Here is a 15,812-nt window from a genome sequence, read left to right on the forward strand (position 1 = left end):
GGAGGTGTGGGGAGCTGGAGCAGGTAGTGTGGGTTATAGGTAGTGTGGGTTATAGGAGATGTGGGGAGCTGGAGCAGGTAGTGTGGGTTATAGGTAGTGTGGGTTATAGGAGATGTGGGGAGCTGGAGCAGGTAGTGTGGGTTATAGGAGGTGTGGGGAACTGGAGCAGGTAGTGTGGGTTATAAGAGGTGTGGGAAGCTGGAGCAGGTAGTGTGGGTTATAAGAGGTGTGGGGAGCTGGAGCAGGTAGTGTGGGTTATAGGAGGTGTGGGGAGCTGGAGCAGGTAGTGTGGGTTATAGGTAGTGTGGGTTATAGGAGGTGTGGGGAGCTGGAGCAGGTAGTGTGGGTTATAGGAGGTGTGGGGAGCTGGAGCAGGTAGTGTGGGTTATAGGAGGTGTGGGGAGCTGGAGCAGGTAGTGTGGGTTATAGGTAGTGTGGGTTATAGGAGGTGTGGGGAGCTGGAGCAGGTAGTGTGGGTTATAGGAGGTGTGGGGAGCTGGAGCAGGTAGTGTGGGTTATAGGAGGTGTGGGGAGCTGGAGCAGGGAGTGTGGGTTATAGGTAGTGTGGGTTATAGGAGATGTGGGGAGCTGGAGCAGGTAGTGTGGGTTATAGGAGGTGTGGGGAGCTGGAGCAGGTAGTGTGGGTTATAGGAGGTGTGGGGAGCTGGAGCAGGTAGTGTGGGTTATAGGAGGTGTGGGGAGCTGGAGCAGGGAGTGTGGGTTATAGGTAGTGTGGGTTATAGGAGATGTGGGGAGCTGGAGCAGGTAGTGTGGGTTATAGGAGGTGTGGGGAGCTGGAGCAGGTAGTGTGGGTTATAGGAGGTGTGGGGAGCTAAAGCAGGTAGTGTGGGTTATAGGGGGTGTGGTAAGCTAGAGCAGGTAGTGTGGGCTATAGGAGGTGTGGGGAGCTGGAGTAGGTAGTGTGGGTTATAGGAGTTGTGGGGAGCTGGAGCAGGTAGTGTGGGTTATATGACGTGCGTGGAGCTGGAGTAGGTAGTGTGGGTTATAGGAGTTGTGGGAGCTGGAGCAGGTAGTGTGGGTTACAGAAGGTGTGGGGAGCTGAAGCAGGTAGTGTGGGTCATAGGAGGTGTGGGGAGCTGGAGCAGGTAGTGTGGGTTATAGGAGGTGTGGGGAGCTGGAGTAGGTAGTGTGGGTTAAAGGAGGTGTGGGGAGCTGCTCAGGTAGTGTGTGTTATAGGAGGTGTGGGGGGCTGGAGCAGGTAGTGTGGGTTATAGGAGGTGTTGGGTGCTGCTCAGGTAGTGTGGGTTATAGGAGGTTTGGGGAGCTGGAGCAGGTAGTGTGGGTTATAGGAGGTGTGGGGAGCTGGAGTAGGTAGTGTGGGTTATAGGAGGTGTGGGGAGCTGGAGCAGGTAGTGTGGGTTATAGGAGGTGTGGGGAGCTAAAGCAGGTAGTGTGGGTTATAGGGGGTGTGGGAAGCTGGAGCAGGTAGTGTGGGCTATAGGAGGTGTGGGGAGCTGGAGTAGGTAGTGTGGGTTATAGGAGTTGTGGGGAGCTGGAGCAGGTAGTGTGGGTTATATGACGTGCGTGGAGCTGGAGTAGGTAGTGTGGGTTATAGGAGGTGTGGGGAGCTGGAGTAGGTAGTGTGGGTTATAGGAGGTGTGGGGAGCTGGAACAGGTAGTGTGTGTTATAGGAGTTGTGGGAGCTGGAGCAGGTAGTGTGGGTTATAGAAGGTGTGGGGAGCTGAAGCAGGTAGTGTGGGTTATAGGAGGTGTGGGGAGCTGGAGCAGGTAGTGTGGGTTATAGGAGGTGTGGGGAGCTGGAGTAGGTAGTGTGGGTTATAGGAGGTGTGGGGAGCTGCTCAGGTAGTGTGTGTTATAGGAGGTGTGGGGGGCTGGAGCAGGTAGTGTGGGTTATAGGAGGTGTGGGGAGCTGGAGCAGGTAGTGTGGGTTATAGGAGGTGTTGGGTGCTGCTCAGGTAGTGTTGGTTATAGGAGGTTTGGGGAGCTGGAGCAGGTAGTGTGGGTTATAGGAGGTGTGGGGAGCTGGAGTAGGTAGTGTGGGTTATAGGAGGTGTGGGGAGCTGGAGCAGGTAGTGTGGGTTATAGGAGGTGTGGGGAGCTAAAGCAGGTAGTGTGGGTTATAGGGGGTGTGGGAAGCTGGAGCAGGTAGTGTGGGCTATAGGAGGTGTGGGGAGCTGGAGTAGGTAGTGTGGGTTATGGGAGATGTGGGGAGCTGGAGCAGGTAGTGTGGGTTATATGACGTGCGTGGAGCTGGAGTAGGTAGTGTGGGTTATAGGAGGTGTGGGGAGCTGGAGTAGGTAGTGTGGGTTATAGGAGGTGTGGGGAGCTGGGACAGGTAGTGTGGGTTATAGGAGGTGTGGGAAGCTGGAGCAGGTAGTGTGGGTTATAGGAGGTGTGGGGAGCTGGAGTGAGCATGCTGTTCAGGTAGTGTGTGTTATAGGAGTTGTGGGAGCTGGATCAGGTAGTGTGGGTTATAGGAGGTGTGGGGAGCTGGAGCAGGTAGTGTGGGTTATAGGTAGTGTGGGTTATAGGAGATGTGGGGAGCTGGAGCAGGTAGTGTGGGTTATAGGTAGTGTGGGTTATAGGAGATGTGGGGAGCTGGAGCAGGTAGTGTGGGTTATAAGAGGTGTGGGAAGCTGCAGCAGGTAGTGTGGGTTATAAGAGGTGTGGGGAGCTGGAGCAGGTAGTGTGGGTTATAGGAGGTGTGGGGAGGTGGAGCAGGTAGTGTGGGTTATAGGAGGTGTGGGGAGCTGGAGCAGGTAGTGTGGGTTATAGGAGGTGTGGGGAGGTGGAGCAGGTAGTGTGGGTTATAGGAGGTGTGGGGAGCTGGAGCAGGTAGTGTGGGTTAGAGGAGGTGTGGGGAGCTGGAGCAGGTAGTGTGGGTTATAGGAGGTGTGGGGAGCTGGAGCAGGTAGTGTGGGTTATAGGAGGTGTGGGGAGCTGGAGCAGGTAGTGTGGGTTATAGGAGGTGTGGGGAGCTGGAGCACGAAGTACAAATGGACATGTCTTCACTGTTAGTCTAATACATCTCATTGCAGAGTAAAGAGTTGCATGAATTTGATGCCACTTCCAGCCGTGTGTGGATCCTCACCAGCACCCTGTCTACCAGCAAGGTGGTGATCATCGATGCCAACCAGCCTGGCACCTTGGTGGACCAGTTTACTGTCTGCAACGCACACGTCCTGTGCATCTCCAGTATTCCTGGTATGTGGATAGCCACGGATATCCTCTTGCTGACCACATTTCCAAAATACACTACGTTATTTACAAAAGTCAGCATTGTCAGGAATTCACAGTGAATTTTACATCGTACGATAAAACAGCTGAACTAGAATCCTAGCTGAACTTTCCAAACAAGATTTTTTTTCCAATGTGTCTCTTTAAGTTTAAAATCAGAGATTTTTTACTAATTCACACTTGTAAAAAAAAAAAAAAGGAAACAGGGCTTATAGAAACTTTGCTGTGATGTGGCACAATACTATACGAGTGTGCTCCAACCAAAACTGTGTTTTTGGGGTCTGTATTACCTCGCTAGAAAGGCGTTTGGGTCTTTGCTTCACATTGCTAAATTGAATATGTTTTCTTCTTCATAACTCCCCCTTTAAGTAGATTACGTGATATGATCATAATCGCCTTGGCTGTAACATGCTCAGAACAATCCAGTATTTGGTTGGTCTGGTACAGTTTGGGCCTTGTTACCCACATGCCATTCATGTACTGAGTCTTACTAGGAGCTCTGAGCGCTTCATGGGCTGTTTACTAGATGGTGTTGTGGTTTCAGAAGCCTAAAAAAAGCTAATTCTGGGTTGTAAAACGTAAATGTTGTTGGAGCAGACATACACTAATCCAGTTAGATTCACCCTTTCATACAAGCTGGGGTCTGATTTGCTCTCTCACACTATTTTACAAATTAAATTAAACATAATTTACTGCTCTATTTGAATCCACTATTAACCAAGGGAGGCAAATCTTTAAAAAAAAAAAAAAAATTGATTTATATTATTTGCAATATATTGTATTATTAAAAGCTGAACCTGTCTCGGATCAATGTTATCTATATAATGTGGGATTTATATTATTACAGCTGCCAGCGATGGTGATTATCCACCTGGTGAGATATTCCTGGAGGGGGATGTGAATCCGGAAGACACTGGGGATACCGATGGAGTTTTAGCAGGAATTACCCTCGTGGGATGTGCCACAAGATGCAATGTACCACGGAGCAACTGCTCATCCCGAGGAGATACACCTATTTTGGACAAGGGACAAGGCAAGTAGTCAAAGAGACAATGAAAGAACTATAACCTCCATCACCCATGCCTAATAGGTTAGCCTGTAGAGTCATAGCACCATAACCACTACAAAGAGCTGCATTATGGTGGAGCGCCCCTATACAGGAGCTCTGCCACCTGTTACGAACTTTGTACAACTGCATGACACAAATGAAATCTCATTTTGTTAAAATGTTTTCTGTACACATTGGATATTTCAAGGTCACATGCTATCACAAATGATTAATGTAATTTCTACATAAAACTGTACAACTAAACAATAAAAAGATATAGTTGTGTTTTACCCAACCAGGTTTTAATCTGAGCATAGGCCTTATCAGCTCGCAAATTCCTCCCATCCTGCCTCAGGCATTGCCGGGAAGGTTAGCACAATCCTGCGTGGCCTCGTCAGCTTTCTCGAGATTGTGCTGTTGTTACATTGTACAGCTGTGCTAAGTTGTGACCATGCTTGCACATTGGATGTTCAACAGATGATGTCTCTCACTATCTGCACTCTTCATCAGATGACTTATCACTCCATCAGCATCATGAACAAGGCAGATATCAGTTCTGCCAGCACTAGCGTGGATAATAATTAGAAGCAGAGAAAAATAGACAGGCACAGTTGTATTAAAAAAGTGCAGTGGAAAAATGGCAAACCCACAGAAAAAACACCAATATGTCAAAGAAATTGCTCAGTGGGTAAAACTCCAAAAGTAGTATCTAAGAGTCACACATTTAGTTCCAAGTTGGGTCAACTTTTAATTTTATCCTTCCAAGGTCAATTAGACGTGCATTACTAAGTTGGGTAATAACAGCATCTAATAATAGCATCTATTGTTAAAACCAGGAGAAGTTTCTACAGTCAGCAACGGTAAACTGAACCAACACCAGTCTGCAGAGGAAGCCACAGAAGCACTCGAGGTTCCAGAATCTTCAGCCAATGAAGCAGAGCCTGCCCAGGTGCGGCCTGGGCTCCTGACCGAACATGTCTTCACAGACCCAGCTCCTTTGGCCAATGGCCGTCTATGCAGGTACGAGGATATGCAGGATTTGAAACTTATCTTATAGAATCACCAACAAGCTCAGATTAGTTTTAATAATCAGAACACGTTAATAGTGCAAACCCTGCATATGTTGAAAGGCATGTCTTTTATGTTACATTGCAATATATTGTAGTATGATACAAATGTTATGTTCCAAAGACTGTCAATCTTTATAAATTGTCACAATGATCCTGTTCTGAATAAAGAGATGGTCAAAAACATACAAATTATGATGTTGTAGGTGGAGGTGCATAGCCAGCAGTTGGTGTGCAGATATTAAAATGTTCTATGTATCTGTTAATCCAGTGAAAATGGCCTTTTGAAAGCAGAGGTGACAACAACGCAACAGGAAAGTGAGCAAAACGCCGAGAACGTCTCAGGAACCAGTGCTGCCCCCACAATGTGGCTAGGAGCCCAGAACGGCTGGTATGATCCATGTCTCACCACTAAGTGCCTGTCCATTTTAACCTTTGAACTGGAAACACAGGACCAGTCTATAAATATGTCAATGTCACCAAGACAGTCCCAAGTATCAGCAACATGAGATCACTTGATATTAATACATGGTTTTCGTTACAGGCTGTATGTACACTCTGCGGTTTCCAACTGGAAAAAGTGCCTGCATTCCATTAAACTAAAAGATTCCGTGCTAAGTCTTGTGTACGTATCAAATCGGAACATTTTTTCTTTATATTAGTGGCCCATATACAGGTATACATCCAGCCATGACACATGTTCTGTGATGGGGAAGTGGGATAAAAATACGTATGACAAAGAGGTGATCCCAGAATGGATTATTTAAAGTAAAAATATAAGAGTCTGTAAAAATTGTCTATTTAGTTTTTGGTTCCCTGATCCACGTTGCTTTTCTGAAAATATTTCACGTCTATGTATCATTAAGAATTGTATGAAGGGTGCTTCTCGACAGTACATTGAATTTGCATGCTGCAGGGAGGGAATCAATCCATTAATAAAGGAAAGATCCTTAAAGAGCTTTGTTGATTAGTTATCTCAATGCTGCATTAGGGAGGGAAGCTCTGAGGCACCCAGACAATCACACCTTAAATTACCAGAGAGCCGAATGTCCGTCTTCACATAGATCTCAGTTCAGATTGAAGTTTAATATGTACGATACATGTGCCAGATGTACCTTGTGCCGGTATCATGTGGCAGATTTTTAAAGCTGCCCTATTTAATGATGTCTTGACTCTTTGACTCTTAGACATGTAAAAGGACGGGTTCTCGTGGCTCTTGCGGATGGAACCCTTGCTATATTCCATCGGGGAGAAGGTAATTGTGTTTCACTTTGTAACAGTCCTCCTATTGTATAAATGCTCAGCTAGTAGGGATACAGAATATAACAGCTGGTTTGATAGTTCAATCACTTTGTTTTACAGCGTTAAATGAGCATTATAATAAAAGGGGCAAGTTGGGTAAAGTTCTTTAAGTAGAAAAGTCACCTTGGAAACCAGTAGAACCTTCGTATTGAAGTAAAGTAGTCACCTTGGAAACCAGTAGAATGTTCCTATTGATAGCAATAATAATGTTTTATAAGTAAAGCAGTAACAGAATGTTTATATTAATGTTCTATAAATAGAGCAATCACCTTGGAAACGTGAAGAATGTTCATATTGATGTTCTACAAATAGAGCAATCACCTTGGAAACGTATAGAATGTTCATATTGATGTTCTACAAATAGAGCAATCACCTTGGAAACGTATAGAATGTTCATATTGATGTTCTACAAATAGAGCAATCACCTTGGAAACGTATAGAATGTTCATATTGATGTTCTACAAATAGAGCAATCACCTTGGAAACGTGTAGAATGTTCATATTGATGTTCTACAAATAGAGCAATCACCTTGGAAACGTATAGAATGTTCATATTGATGTTCTACAAATAGAACAATCACCTTGGAAACGTATAGAATGTTCATATTGATGTTCTACAAATAGAGCAATCACTTTGGAAATGTGTAGAATGTTCATATTGATGTTCTACAAATAGAGCAATCACCTTGGAAACGTGTAGAATGTTCATATTGATGTTCTACAAATAGAGCAATCACCTTGGAAACGTGTAGAATGTTCATATTGATGTTCTACAAATAGAGCAATCACCTTGGAAACGTGTAGAATGTTCATATTGATGTTCTACAAATAGAGCAATCACCTTGGAAACGTGTAGAATGTTCATATTGATGTTCTACAAATAGAGCAATCACCTTGGAAACGTGTAGAATATTCATATTGATGTTCTACAAATAGAGCAATCACCTTGGAAACGTGTAGAATGTTCCTGATATCATTGGTTTCCATGGTGATTTCCCCAATTCTAGAACTAATACTATATATATATCGGTACTTCTTTTATGTGAGTGAGATTCTTATAAATTCTGTCCCTTTGTATCTTTAGTAATCAGAACAATAAACCTAAATTGATTAACAAAGATGTATGTGTCACCAAGCAGCTGATAGGACTTAATTTCACTAACATTCCCTCTTGGTTTCCTTTCTTTTAGACCGACAGTGGGATCTCAGTAACTACCATCTGATGGATTTAGGACACACGCATCACTCCATCCGTTGCATGGCTGTAGTGTATGATCGAGTCTGGTGTGGGTACAAGAACAAAATACATGTGATTCAGCCCAAAACCATGCAAATAGAGGTACGTCACCCAACCTTTTTAAACCGAGGTGGGAAATCCAATCAACTCCCGATTGAGCCAAAATGTGGAAAGCGGTTCTGTGGTTTTCCATCCCGTCTCTTAGTTGGTGATATCGTGCAATATGTTCCTTTCATATTGTTAAAGAATGTTCTCACATCCATGTTTTGTGGAATTTTTGGGAATTTGTGTCTAAGTAAACGTGGAGTTATTTGATATCATTGGATGTCTTTACAAATTTTACTGAGATTTCAGAAACCAATTTTAAGTCTTTGTCCTTCTCTGCAGAAATCATTCGATGCTCACCCTCGCAGAGAGAGCCAGGTACGGCAGCTGGCATGGATCGGAGATGGTGTATGGGTATCCATACGGCTTGACTCAACATTACGGCTGTACCACGCACACACTCATCAGCACCTTCAGGATGTAGATATTGAACCTTATGTTAGCAAAATGTTAGGTGCGTGCTTTTATATATTTGCCTCTATATGTATTTATGTATAATGTCACAAAATTAGATGCCAAACATTCTACTTCTTCCCTTAAATTGAACGCCGGAGTGGATGCACACATGCTCATGTTGGTGGCCATATTTGTAGTTTTTATCTTTATGGTAAATACATTGATGTCAATTTTGAAAACAAAGAGGGCCATACACTAAACCAGGAACAACTGGAGGTTCAACAAAGAATTTGACATTTTATGGAAAAATAGCTGAGCTAAAAATTAAATGATTTTGAGATTTATTTTTTTTCTCCCTTTTTGGCTATTGTGATGTTAAATTTGTAAATAACAGTTAGTGAATCACCCTGAAAGTTTGCCATTAACACTGTATCTAGACACCTGCTACAATTTGGCTTGTACTACACATTGATAAAGTGAAACTGATGATGATCTTAAATCATCGTAACCACTACAGCCAGATTAGCAACGGTTTGCCCCTTTACTTGGGCACCATGCGGCCGCTGCCATTCGTGGTCCAGCAATGACTCGTCACAATAGTCTGCGGATGTCACCCCAATGACGCTATCAGGGGAGTAATTACACCTCTGGCAACAGGTGGGGTTGAACTCCATATGTGCAGCATTCAATGCAAAATCCTGCTCATACAGACTTTAACCACCATGGCCATTTCAAACAAATGACATGGTCATGGTGCTTGGAGTAACCCTTTAAATAAAGATGGGATTTTTTTTTGCATGACAAATAACTTTAATGCCTATTCCTGATTTCCATTAAAGAAAATCTGTCCTACGTCTTGAACTTCTTATATTCCCTCAGTATAAAGGTTGTGGTGTTTCCCCGCAGAGCCAGTAGCGCTAACTAACAATGTGATGTTTTCCAGGCACGGGCAAGCTGGGTTTCTCGTTTGTCCGTATTACGGCACTTCTGATTGCTGGCAATCGCCTCTGGGTGGGGACGGGCAATGGAGTCGTCATCTCGATCCCACTTACAGAAAGTGAGTAGTGGAGATACGTCATGATCGTGGATCTTCTAAATGTTTTGATTAATCTCTTTCTGTTAGGCTTTTTCTAATGAGTCAGCATTGGAAGGTTTCTGGACTGCAAATTATGGAGTGTGTTTGATTTCAGTAGCTTTATCAATATTTCCAATTTTTTCTTGTCACAGTTGTAAACAGAATACTTGAGTGATGCGTATAATGTACGGTCATTTACATTTGTTAAATTCTGTATGAGGATTTAGAATTTTATTAAGCAAGTTAAAGTGAAATCCCAAATTTCAAAAATGATTTCCTGAAAGCCCTTGCAATAATGTATTCTTCTTTTGTGTTCTCCATGCTTATCCTACCTTCCCTGGCTGTTCCCTCTCTTCCTCCTTTCCCTTTGACTATCCCCACCCCCTTCCACCTCTGCTAGCGGTAGTCCTACACCGGGGCCAGCTGCTGGGCCTGAGGGGTAAGTCCAGGACCTTTTATCTTTCCATTAGTCTCACCTCATCCCATCCTTCCATACAACCTTCTCTTTCTACGCTCATAATTCATAAACCTTTTCAAACCTAAGAGAACACTTGTATATAGTTATATAGTTTACTTCTATTATATCGATGGACTCACTCCAGGTTTCATTAAAACAACTACCTTTTAGAAGCTCTGCCGATCATGTTAAAAGTCATACAATAGAATATACCTGACTTCCAGGACTCTTACACCATGCAGAGCATCAAACACATTTGGCCCTGTACAAATAAACACAAGAAATGTTTAAAGGGACACTCTAAACAACATCAAAAACAACTTTAACTTAATAAAGCCGTTTTGGTGTAGAGATCATTCCCCTGCAGTTTCACTTCTTAATTCTCTGAAATTTAGGACTTAAATCATTTTTGTTACTGTTTATGCAGCCCGAACCACACCTTTCCTGTCTGTCACTCTCACAGCTTCCATGAAAAAATTGTTTCATTATAAATCAGATGTGACAGCACAGTGTGTTAACTTTAGACACTCTTATATCCTGCTCTGTTAATTGAACTTTAATAACACACGCAGACAATTAACAGAGTAGTACGAAATTCTAAATTAAACAGACTGTGCAGTAAAGGGAGTTTAAACATTAGATCTCTCTTTGCAGTCAGTGTGTAGGGAGACTGTGTAGGTCACATGCAGGGAACGTGTGACTAGCTGTGCATAAAAAAAAAGGGGCAGAGAATTGAGCTAGTAGGACGGCCTGGTTTAGGAACCAGGTCTATACACCTAAACCATTTCACTAAGCTAAAGTTGTTGTCTTTTTTTGCTTAGAGAGTTCCTTTAACCCCTTAAGGACACACGACATGTGTGACATGTCATGATTCCCTTTTATTCCAGAAGTTTGGTCCTTAAGGGGTTAAGCAGACTTAGCTTATAACAGTTAATATTTATAACTTGAATTCTGGTGTCTAGCCATTAAAATCTTGCACTGTCTGTTACGAAGATGATCTGCATTTCTTAACAAGGTCACATCTTTTCCCAATGCTTCACTAATGCATCACCCACATTGTGTTTTGGCCGTTTCTTTATCATACAAACCCATCTTAAAGAAAAGAGACTAGATACTGTTCAGGTATCGGAGATAAAACCACCCTTTCTAGAACGTTCCTACTCTCGAAATTAGAAATGGACTTTGAGATTTGCAACACATATGGTTCCTAAAACGTTGTACCTTCCATTCTGTGTGTTGATATAATCCCCATACTTATGCATTATGAATTCGTGGATTGCATGTACAATTATCGCTAACATTCCGCTTTCCAGCCTTTGTAGTCTTTGTTCGCTGGCTGGACATAATAAAAAGTCGTGTCCATATTACTGAAGAATTAAATATTAATACTTCCAAAGCATTTTGTTGTTAGCCAATCGAGAAGTCAGCAGTTTTCTATAAAACATATCCCAGCTCATTCATTAATGATTGCATTCACTATTCACAAATTTTAGCTAGTGGAACATGTAACCAAGACGTAAGACAAAGCAGCCATTAATTGGTTTATGAGATTAAGTATTTTGTGTAACTGTGTTAATATAGCATATTTAATTTTGTGTCTGGGGTTTTATCCACTAAATACTGAATTGAAAAGCCAGTGAATATTTATTTATTTTTTTAAATAGCCAAGCTGTCACTATATTGGAGTTGGATTTGTTTCCCACCCAAAAGAACCCAAATCCATACCATGGATATACACATACTTTTGTTTTTTACTGCGCCACATTTACTTAACATTATCTCCAGCAAGGCAATTATTTCCCTTTGGGGAGTTCCTATTGGTTAAATGTGCGTTGTCAACTCTGTCACAAACCCTGAAGGCAGATATAGTCTCTTTTCTTTTAAAATCATAATCATGCCGTGGTGATGGGTTTTGGTATAGTTTTTATCATACATGACCTGTGAAATTGTTCTGATTAGATGTTTAGACAAACAGCTTCTATGTACTTTCCAACCAGGGTAAGACATGCATTAGGAACAGCAGGAGATCTCAAGATTACTTCTAACATTCCATTTCAGTGGTTTTCAGCCTGTTCTCAAGGCCCCTGAGTATCAGAACTGTGAAATACCGAAATCCTGAACTATTGGTTCAAAACTGAGAAATGTGTCGGGAACCACTGATGTATGGTGTCATGAACGCGCATGCATCCGTGCATACAGTACCATTTTGGTAGAGACAGCTCTAACAGTGGAGTGAATTGTGTTGTGTGCTTGATAACACTGATTCTGTCCTGTTATTATTTTGCACATTTGATGGATCAAATATCATCTTAATGTCCAAGTCACTTAATGTGGGCGAAAGTCTGGATCAGACTGCCAAAAATGAGCCAGATATCTAGAATTTTAGCAAATTAGTCGTATAACGAAATCAAAAATGACCCTCTGCCTAAACTGAAATGTTCTGGGGAGCAATGTGTCAAGTCTACGAAAACACCTGAAGATTGAAGCATTGCTAGATTTAATCTAAAGGGGATTTCTGTAAACAGAAACCAGTCTAAAACCACTGATTTCGAGCTATAATTTAAGATTACTCTGACGTTCACCCAGATAGCTATGTTTACTGAATAAACATTGAGATACTTCTGTGAAACTAATCCCATGTCCATATCTCCAGCCAACAAAACGTCTCCCACGTCTGGGGAAGGTTCGAGACCAGGAGGTGTCATTCACGTGTATAGTGACGACAACAGCGATAAATCTGCCGGTAGTTTCATTCCTTACTGCTCGATGGCACAGGCCCAGCTGTGTTTCCATGGACACCGGGATGCCGTCAAGTTCTTTGTATCTGTACCAGGTAATTGTGCAAAATGTGGACCTATCCAGTCTGGGTGGGTTTTCCTATGATAAGTTGTAGCCAGCGATACTATGTTATGTTTCTGATTCAAAGGGGATTATTTATCCATTCTGTCTTCAAACTGGTTAGTTTCTTTCAATCTCAGGAAATGTTCTTGCAACATTGAATGGCAGCGTTCTAGACAGCCCATCTGAAAACCCAGGTACCCCATCCGCAGAGACCGAAGTACAACAACAACTCAAGAATGTCCTGGTATTAAGTGGAGGAGAGGGATATATTGATTTCCGCATTGGTAAGTGCACACTCTGTGAGGGACATACTTTTGTTTTGGGATGAGGACTATACCACAGAAGGATTTCTAAATAAAACTTGTTTTGAGCCAGAACCTCTTAAGGTTCTGGCTCAAAACAAGTTTTATTTAGAAATCCTTCTGTGGTATAGTGGATTACACAACTTCTCGATCTTACCAAACCTCAGTCTTACGTGTATATTACATCAGTATTATGATTCAGCACTCCAAACAGTTAATGGCTATTTGTAAAGCTATTGGTAAAATTATATTTTTTTAGCCTATATATAGGATGTTCTAAAGCCATGGCTTTATAAGCTATATACTAATGCCACGGATACGTCTATCTTCTGTCTGTACTCCCACCTCGCTTCCCTCCTCCATTAGACTTTCACCCAGTCTCCACTCCTTCAAAAAATCGTTAAAAACCCACTTCTTCATAAAAGCGTATCAATTAAACTGTTAATAGCTCCTGACTGATTCCTCTTCTGCAACTGTCACCAGTCTAATACTATCCTTACCTTTTTGTGTCATTTTACCCCACTCCCTCTAGCATGTAAGCTCATTGAGCAGGGCCCTCAACCCCTCTCTTCCTGTGTGTTCCAACTTGTCTGGTTACAATTACATGTCTGTTCGTCCACCCATTGTAAAGCGCTGCAGAATTTGATGGCGCTATATAAATATCATCATCATAATAATAATAATAATGTATATCCTATATGTAGCATGCTCTAATGACACTCCTTTATAACATTTTTATATATAAATATATATATATATATATAAAATATATTATATATTGGATGCTGTGGTTGGGTGTACTCATGTTGCCCAAAAGTAGGGTTAGCACTTCTCAAACTTTCAGTTAAGCTGGACATTGGTCAATTCTGCTTGTGTCATTCGCTTTAACTTAAAAGGATGCTCCAAGCACCATTAATATACTGTACAACTCCTGGCACTACATAGTTAAACCTCCAGGCTAAATTTAGAAAGTGTCAAGGTTTGCCTATTGATAAATCCATTCAATACTTGTCCTGACATTTATGGGACGGAGTAGGATTTTCATCCATTTTATCATGATTTTAGGTATAATGGAGTATGTTCTTTCCTTTTCTTAGGTGATGGAGAAGATGACGAAACAGAAGAACATCCAACTGATGATGAGAACCAAACCAAACCCATGCTCTCTAAAGCAGAAAGAAGCCACATTATTGTATGGCAGGTGTCGTACGTTCCAGAATGAGACCAGCCTTCCTCTTATCCCTCGACCCAGAATGCCATAACGCCTCCTGCATCCCTCCTTCTGCTGGAAAAACCAAATTCAGACTTTGACCCCAATCGGTGTAGGTTCATGGCTCACACTGATCAATTTTCTCCCTGTTACAGTCTGCCTTTATTGCATCTCCCTAAGCTTTGAAGCTCGGTAAACCCACAATAATGAGAAGATCCAGAGAATCTGTTACATTAAGAAGACTCTTGTGATTATCTGTGTCAGAGGACCCACCAAAACTTGAGCAATCGAACACCTTCAGTGCAATTGGATGTGACAATCTGAAAGGTTTTGGAAAGTTATATTGGTGTAATCTTTGCTTCCTTTCACAAAAGTATACCATACAGTGGTCAATGGTGGACCCCTCTATTTTGCCATTGGCCTTAGCCTTCGGTTCATTGGAAGGAGTTATGATGTTTTGAAGGATATAATGTTATCTTACGTTGCCTTATTTAACAATAATCGTTAAGGCTCATCCTTTGAACGTACCAAGTCAGCATCAACCATAAAGCAATTGTCATGTTCCCTTGAGTTATAATGATTAAAAAAATGTAAAGTAAAATTTACTCCTATGTCGGGGAACCAGATAACATCTTCTACAGGGGATATTTGTGTAAAATATACTCTGTGGGTCCGCTTTGTAAATCATTGCTGACCTGCAAGATGTTTACTTGTGTTCCTACTTAAATTAAGAATACTTATAAGGAACATCTGATCACATCATAACTAGGTGCATGATATTAACCCCTTAAGGACCAAACTTCTGGAATAAAAGGGAATCATGACGTGTCAGGCACGTCATGTGTCCTTAAGGGGTTAAACAGACTCTAACCAATCTATGTCCTGGTACCCCCATGGGGAAAAATACTGCTGGTCCCCTTCGAACCCTTGAAAGAAAAAAAATGATGTGAAAGTTGGTAAAAAGAAAAAGTAAAAAAATATGAATTGCCAAAAGCAGTTGGCAGAACGTGTGGATCTTGATTGTTTTAATACACACCCGTTTGCCTATCACTGCACCCTGAAAGCAGAACGTTAGGCAAGGGCAATGTGTGCCTTATAGAAGAGCTTGGTTTTGCCCAGGGGGACCATTATTGGTGGCTTGAGAGAGCCCCACAAACATGGTTGCACTGTGATTATAAAAACAAAACAAAAACTCAACCGTATATTATATAGGTCATACTTAAGTTCTGCCACAGATCAACATTTACAAAACGACAATTATTGCAGAGGCACCTTAGCCTTAAGAGATTAACGCACCAATCCTGTAAGAAATACAATTAATTTGCACCTGTCTTATAGCAATCATTATCGCCACCAGTTTATCAGTTTTCAATATCCCATCTGAACAATGAAATAATATTTGCCATGTTCTGACAGTATTGCCAATTTTTTAATTAGCAAATTTGCTTCGTCTAGGACAGGATTTCATATCCCAAATTGTATTTCTCTACTGTATACAGCCGATGTAATATCCTGTAATTATCTTTGTTGACTGGTGGGCCTGCTGTGCACTA

At 42.0% G+C, this 15,812-nt stretch overlaps 1 protein-coding gene across 1 annotated transcript in view; it reads left to right on the forward strand.

Moving 5' to 3' along the window:
• Nucleotides 1-15,044, forward strand: part of MAPK8IP3 (mitogen-activated protein kinase 8 interacting protein 3) — a 78,228-nt gene extending 63,184 nt beyond the window's left edge. The window contains exons 20-32 of the mRNA XM_063430612.1: nucleotides 3,021-3,186; nucleotides 4,067-4,252; nucleotides 5,104-5,287; nucleotides 5,606-5,725; nucleotides 5,879-5,959; nucleotides 6,522-6,589; nucleotides 7,827-7,975; nucleotides 8,261-8,432; nucleotides 9,318-9,431; nucleotides 9,850-9,888; nucleotides 12,560-12,739; nucleotides 12,885-13,031; nucleotides 14,147-15,044. Of these exons, the coding sequence (XP_063286682.1) occupies nucleotides 3,021-3,186; nucleotides 4,067-4,252; nucleotides 5,104-5,287; nucleotides 5,606-5,725; nucleotides 5,879-5,959; nucleotides 6,522-6,589; nucleotides 7,827-7,975; nucleotides 8,261-8,432; nucleotides 9,318-9,431; nucleotides 9,850-9,888; nucleotides 12,560-12,739; nucleotides 12,885-13,031; nucleotides 14,147-14,271 (1,731 nt within the window). The 3' untranslated portion in view covers nucleotides 14,272-15,044. The remainder of the gene's footprint in view (nucleotides 1-3,020; nucleotides 3,187-4,066; nucleotides 4,253-5,103; nucleotides 5,288-5,605; nucleotides 5,726-5,878; nucleotides 5,960-6,521; nucleotides 6,590-7,826; nucleotides 7,976-8,260; nucleotides 8,433-9,317; nucleotides 9,432-9,849; nucleotides 9,889-12,559; nucleotides 12,740-12,884; nucleotides 13,032-14,146) is intronic.
• The last annotated feature ends 768 nt before the right edge of the window (nucleotides 15,045-15,812 follow it).

Source organism: Pelobates fuscus, chromosome 8 (genome assembly GCF_036172605.1).
Source record: "Pelobates fuscus isolate aPelFus1 chromosome 8, aPelFus1.pri, whole genome shotgun sequence".
NCBI lineage: Eukaryota > Metazoa > Chordata > Amphibia > Anura > Pelobatidae > Pelobates > Pelobates fuscus.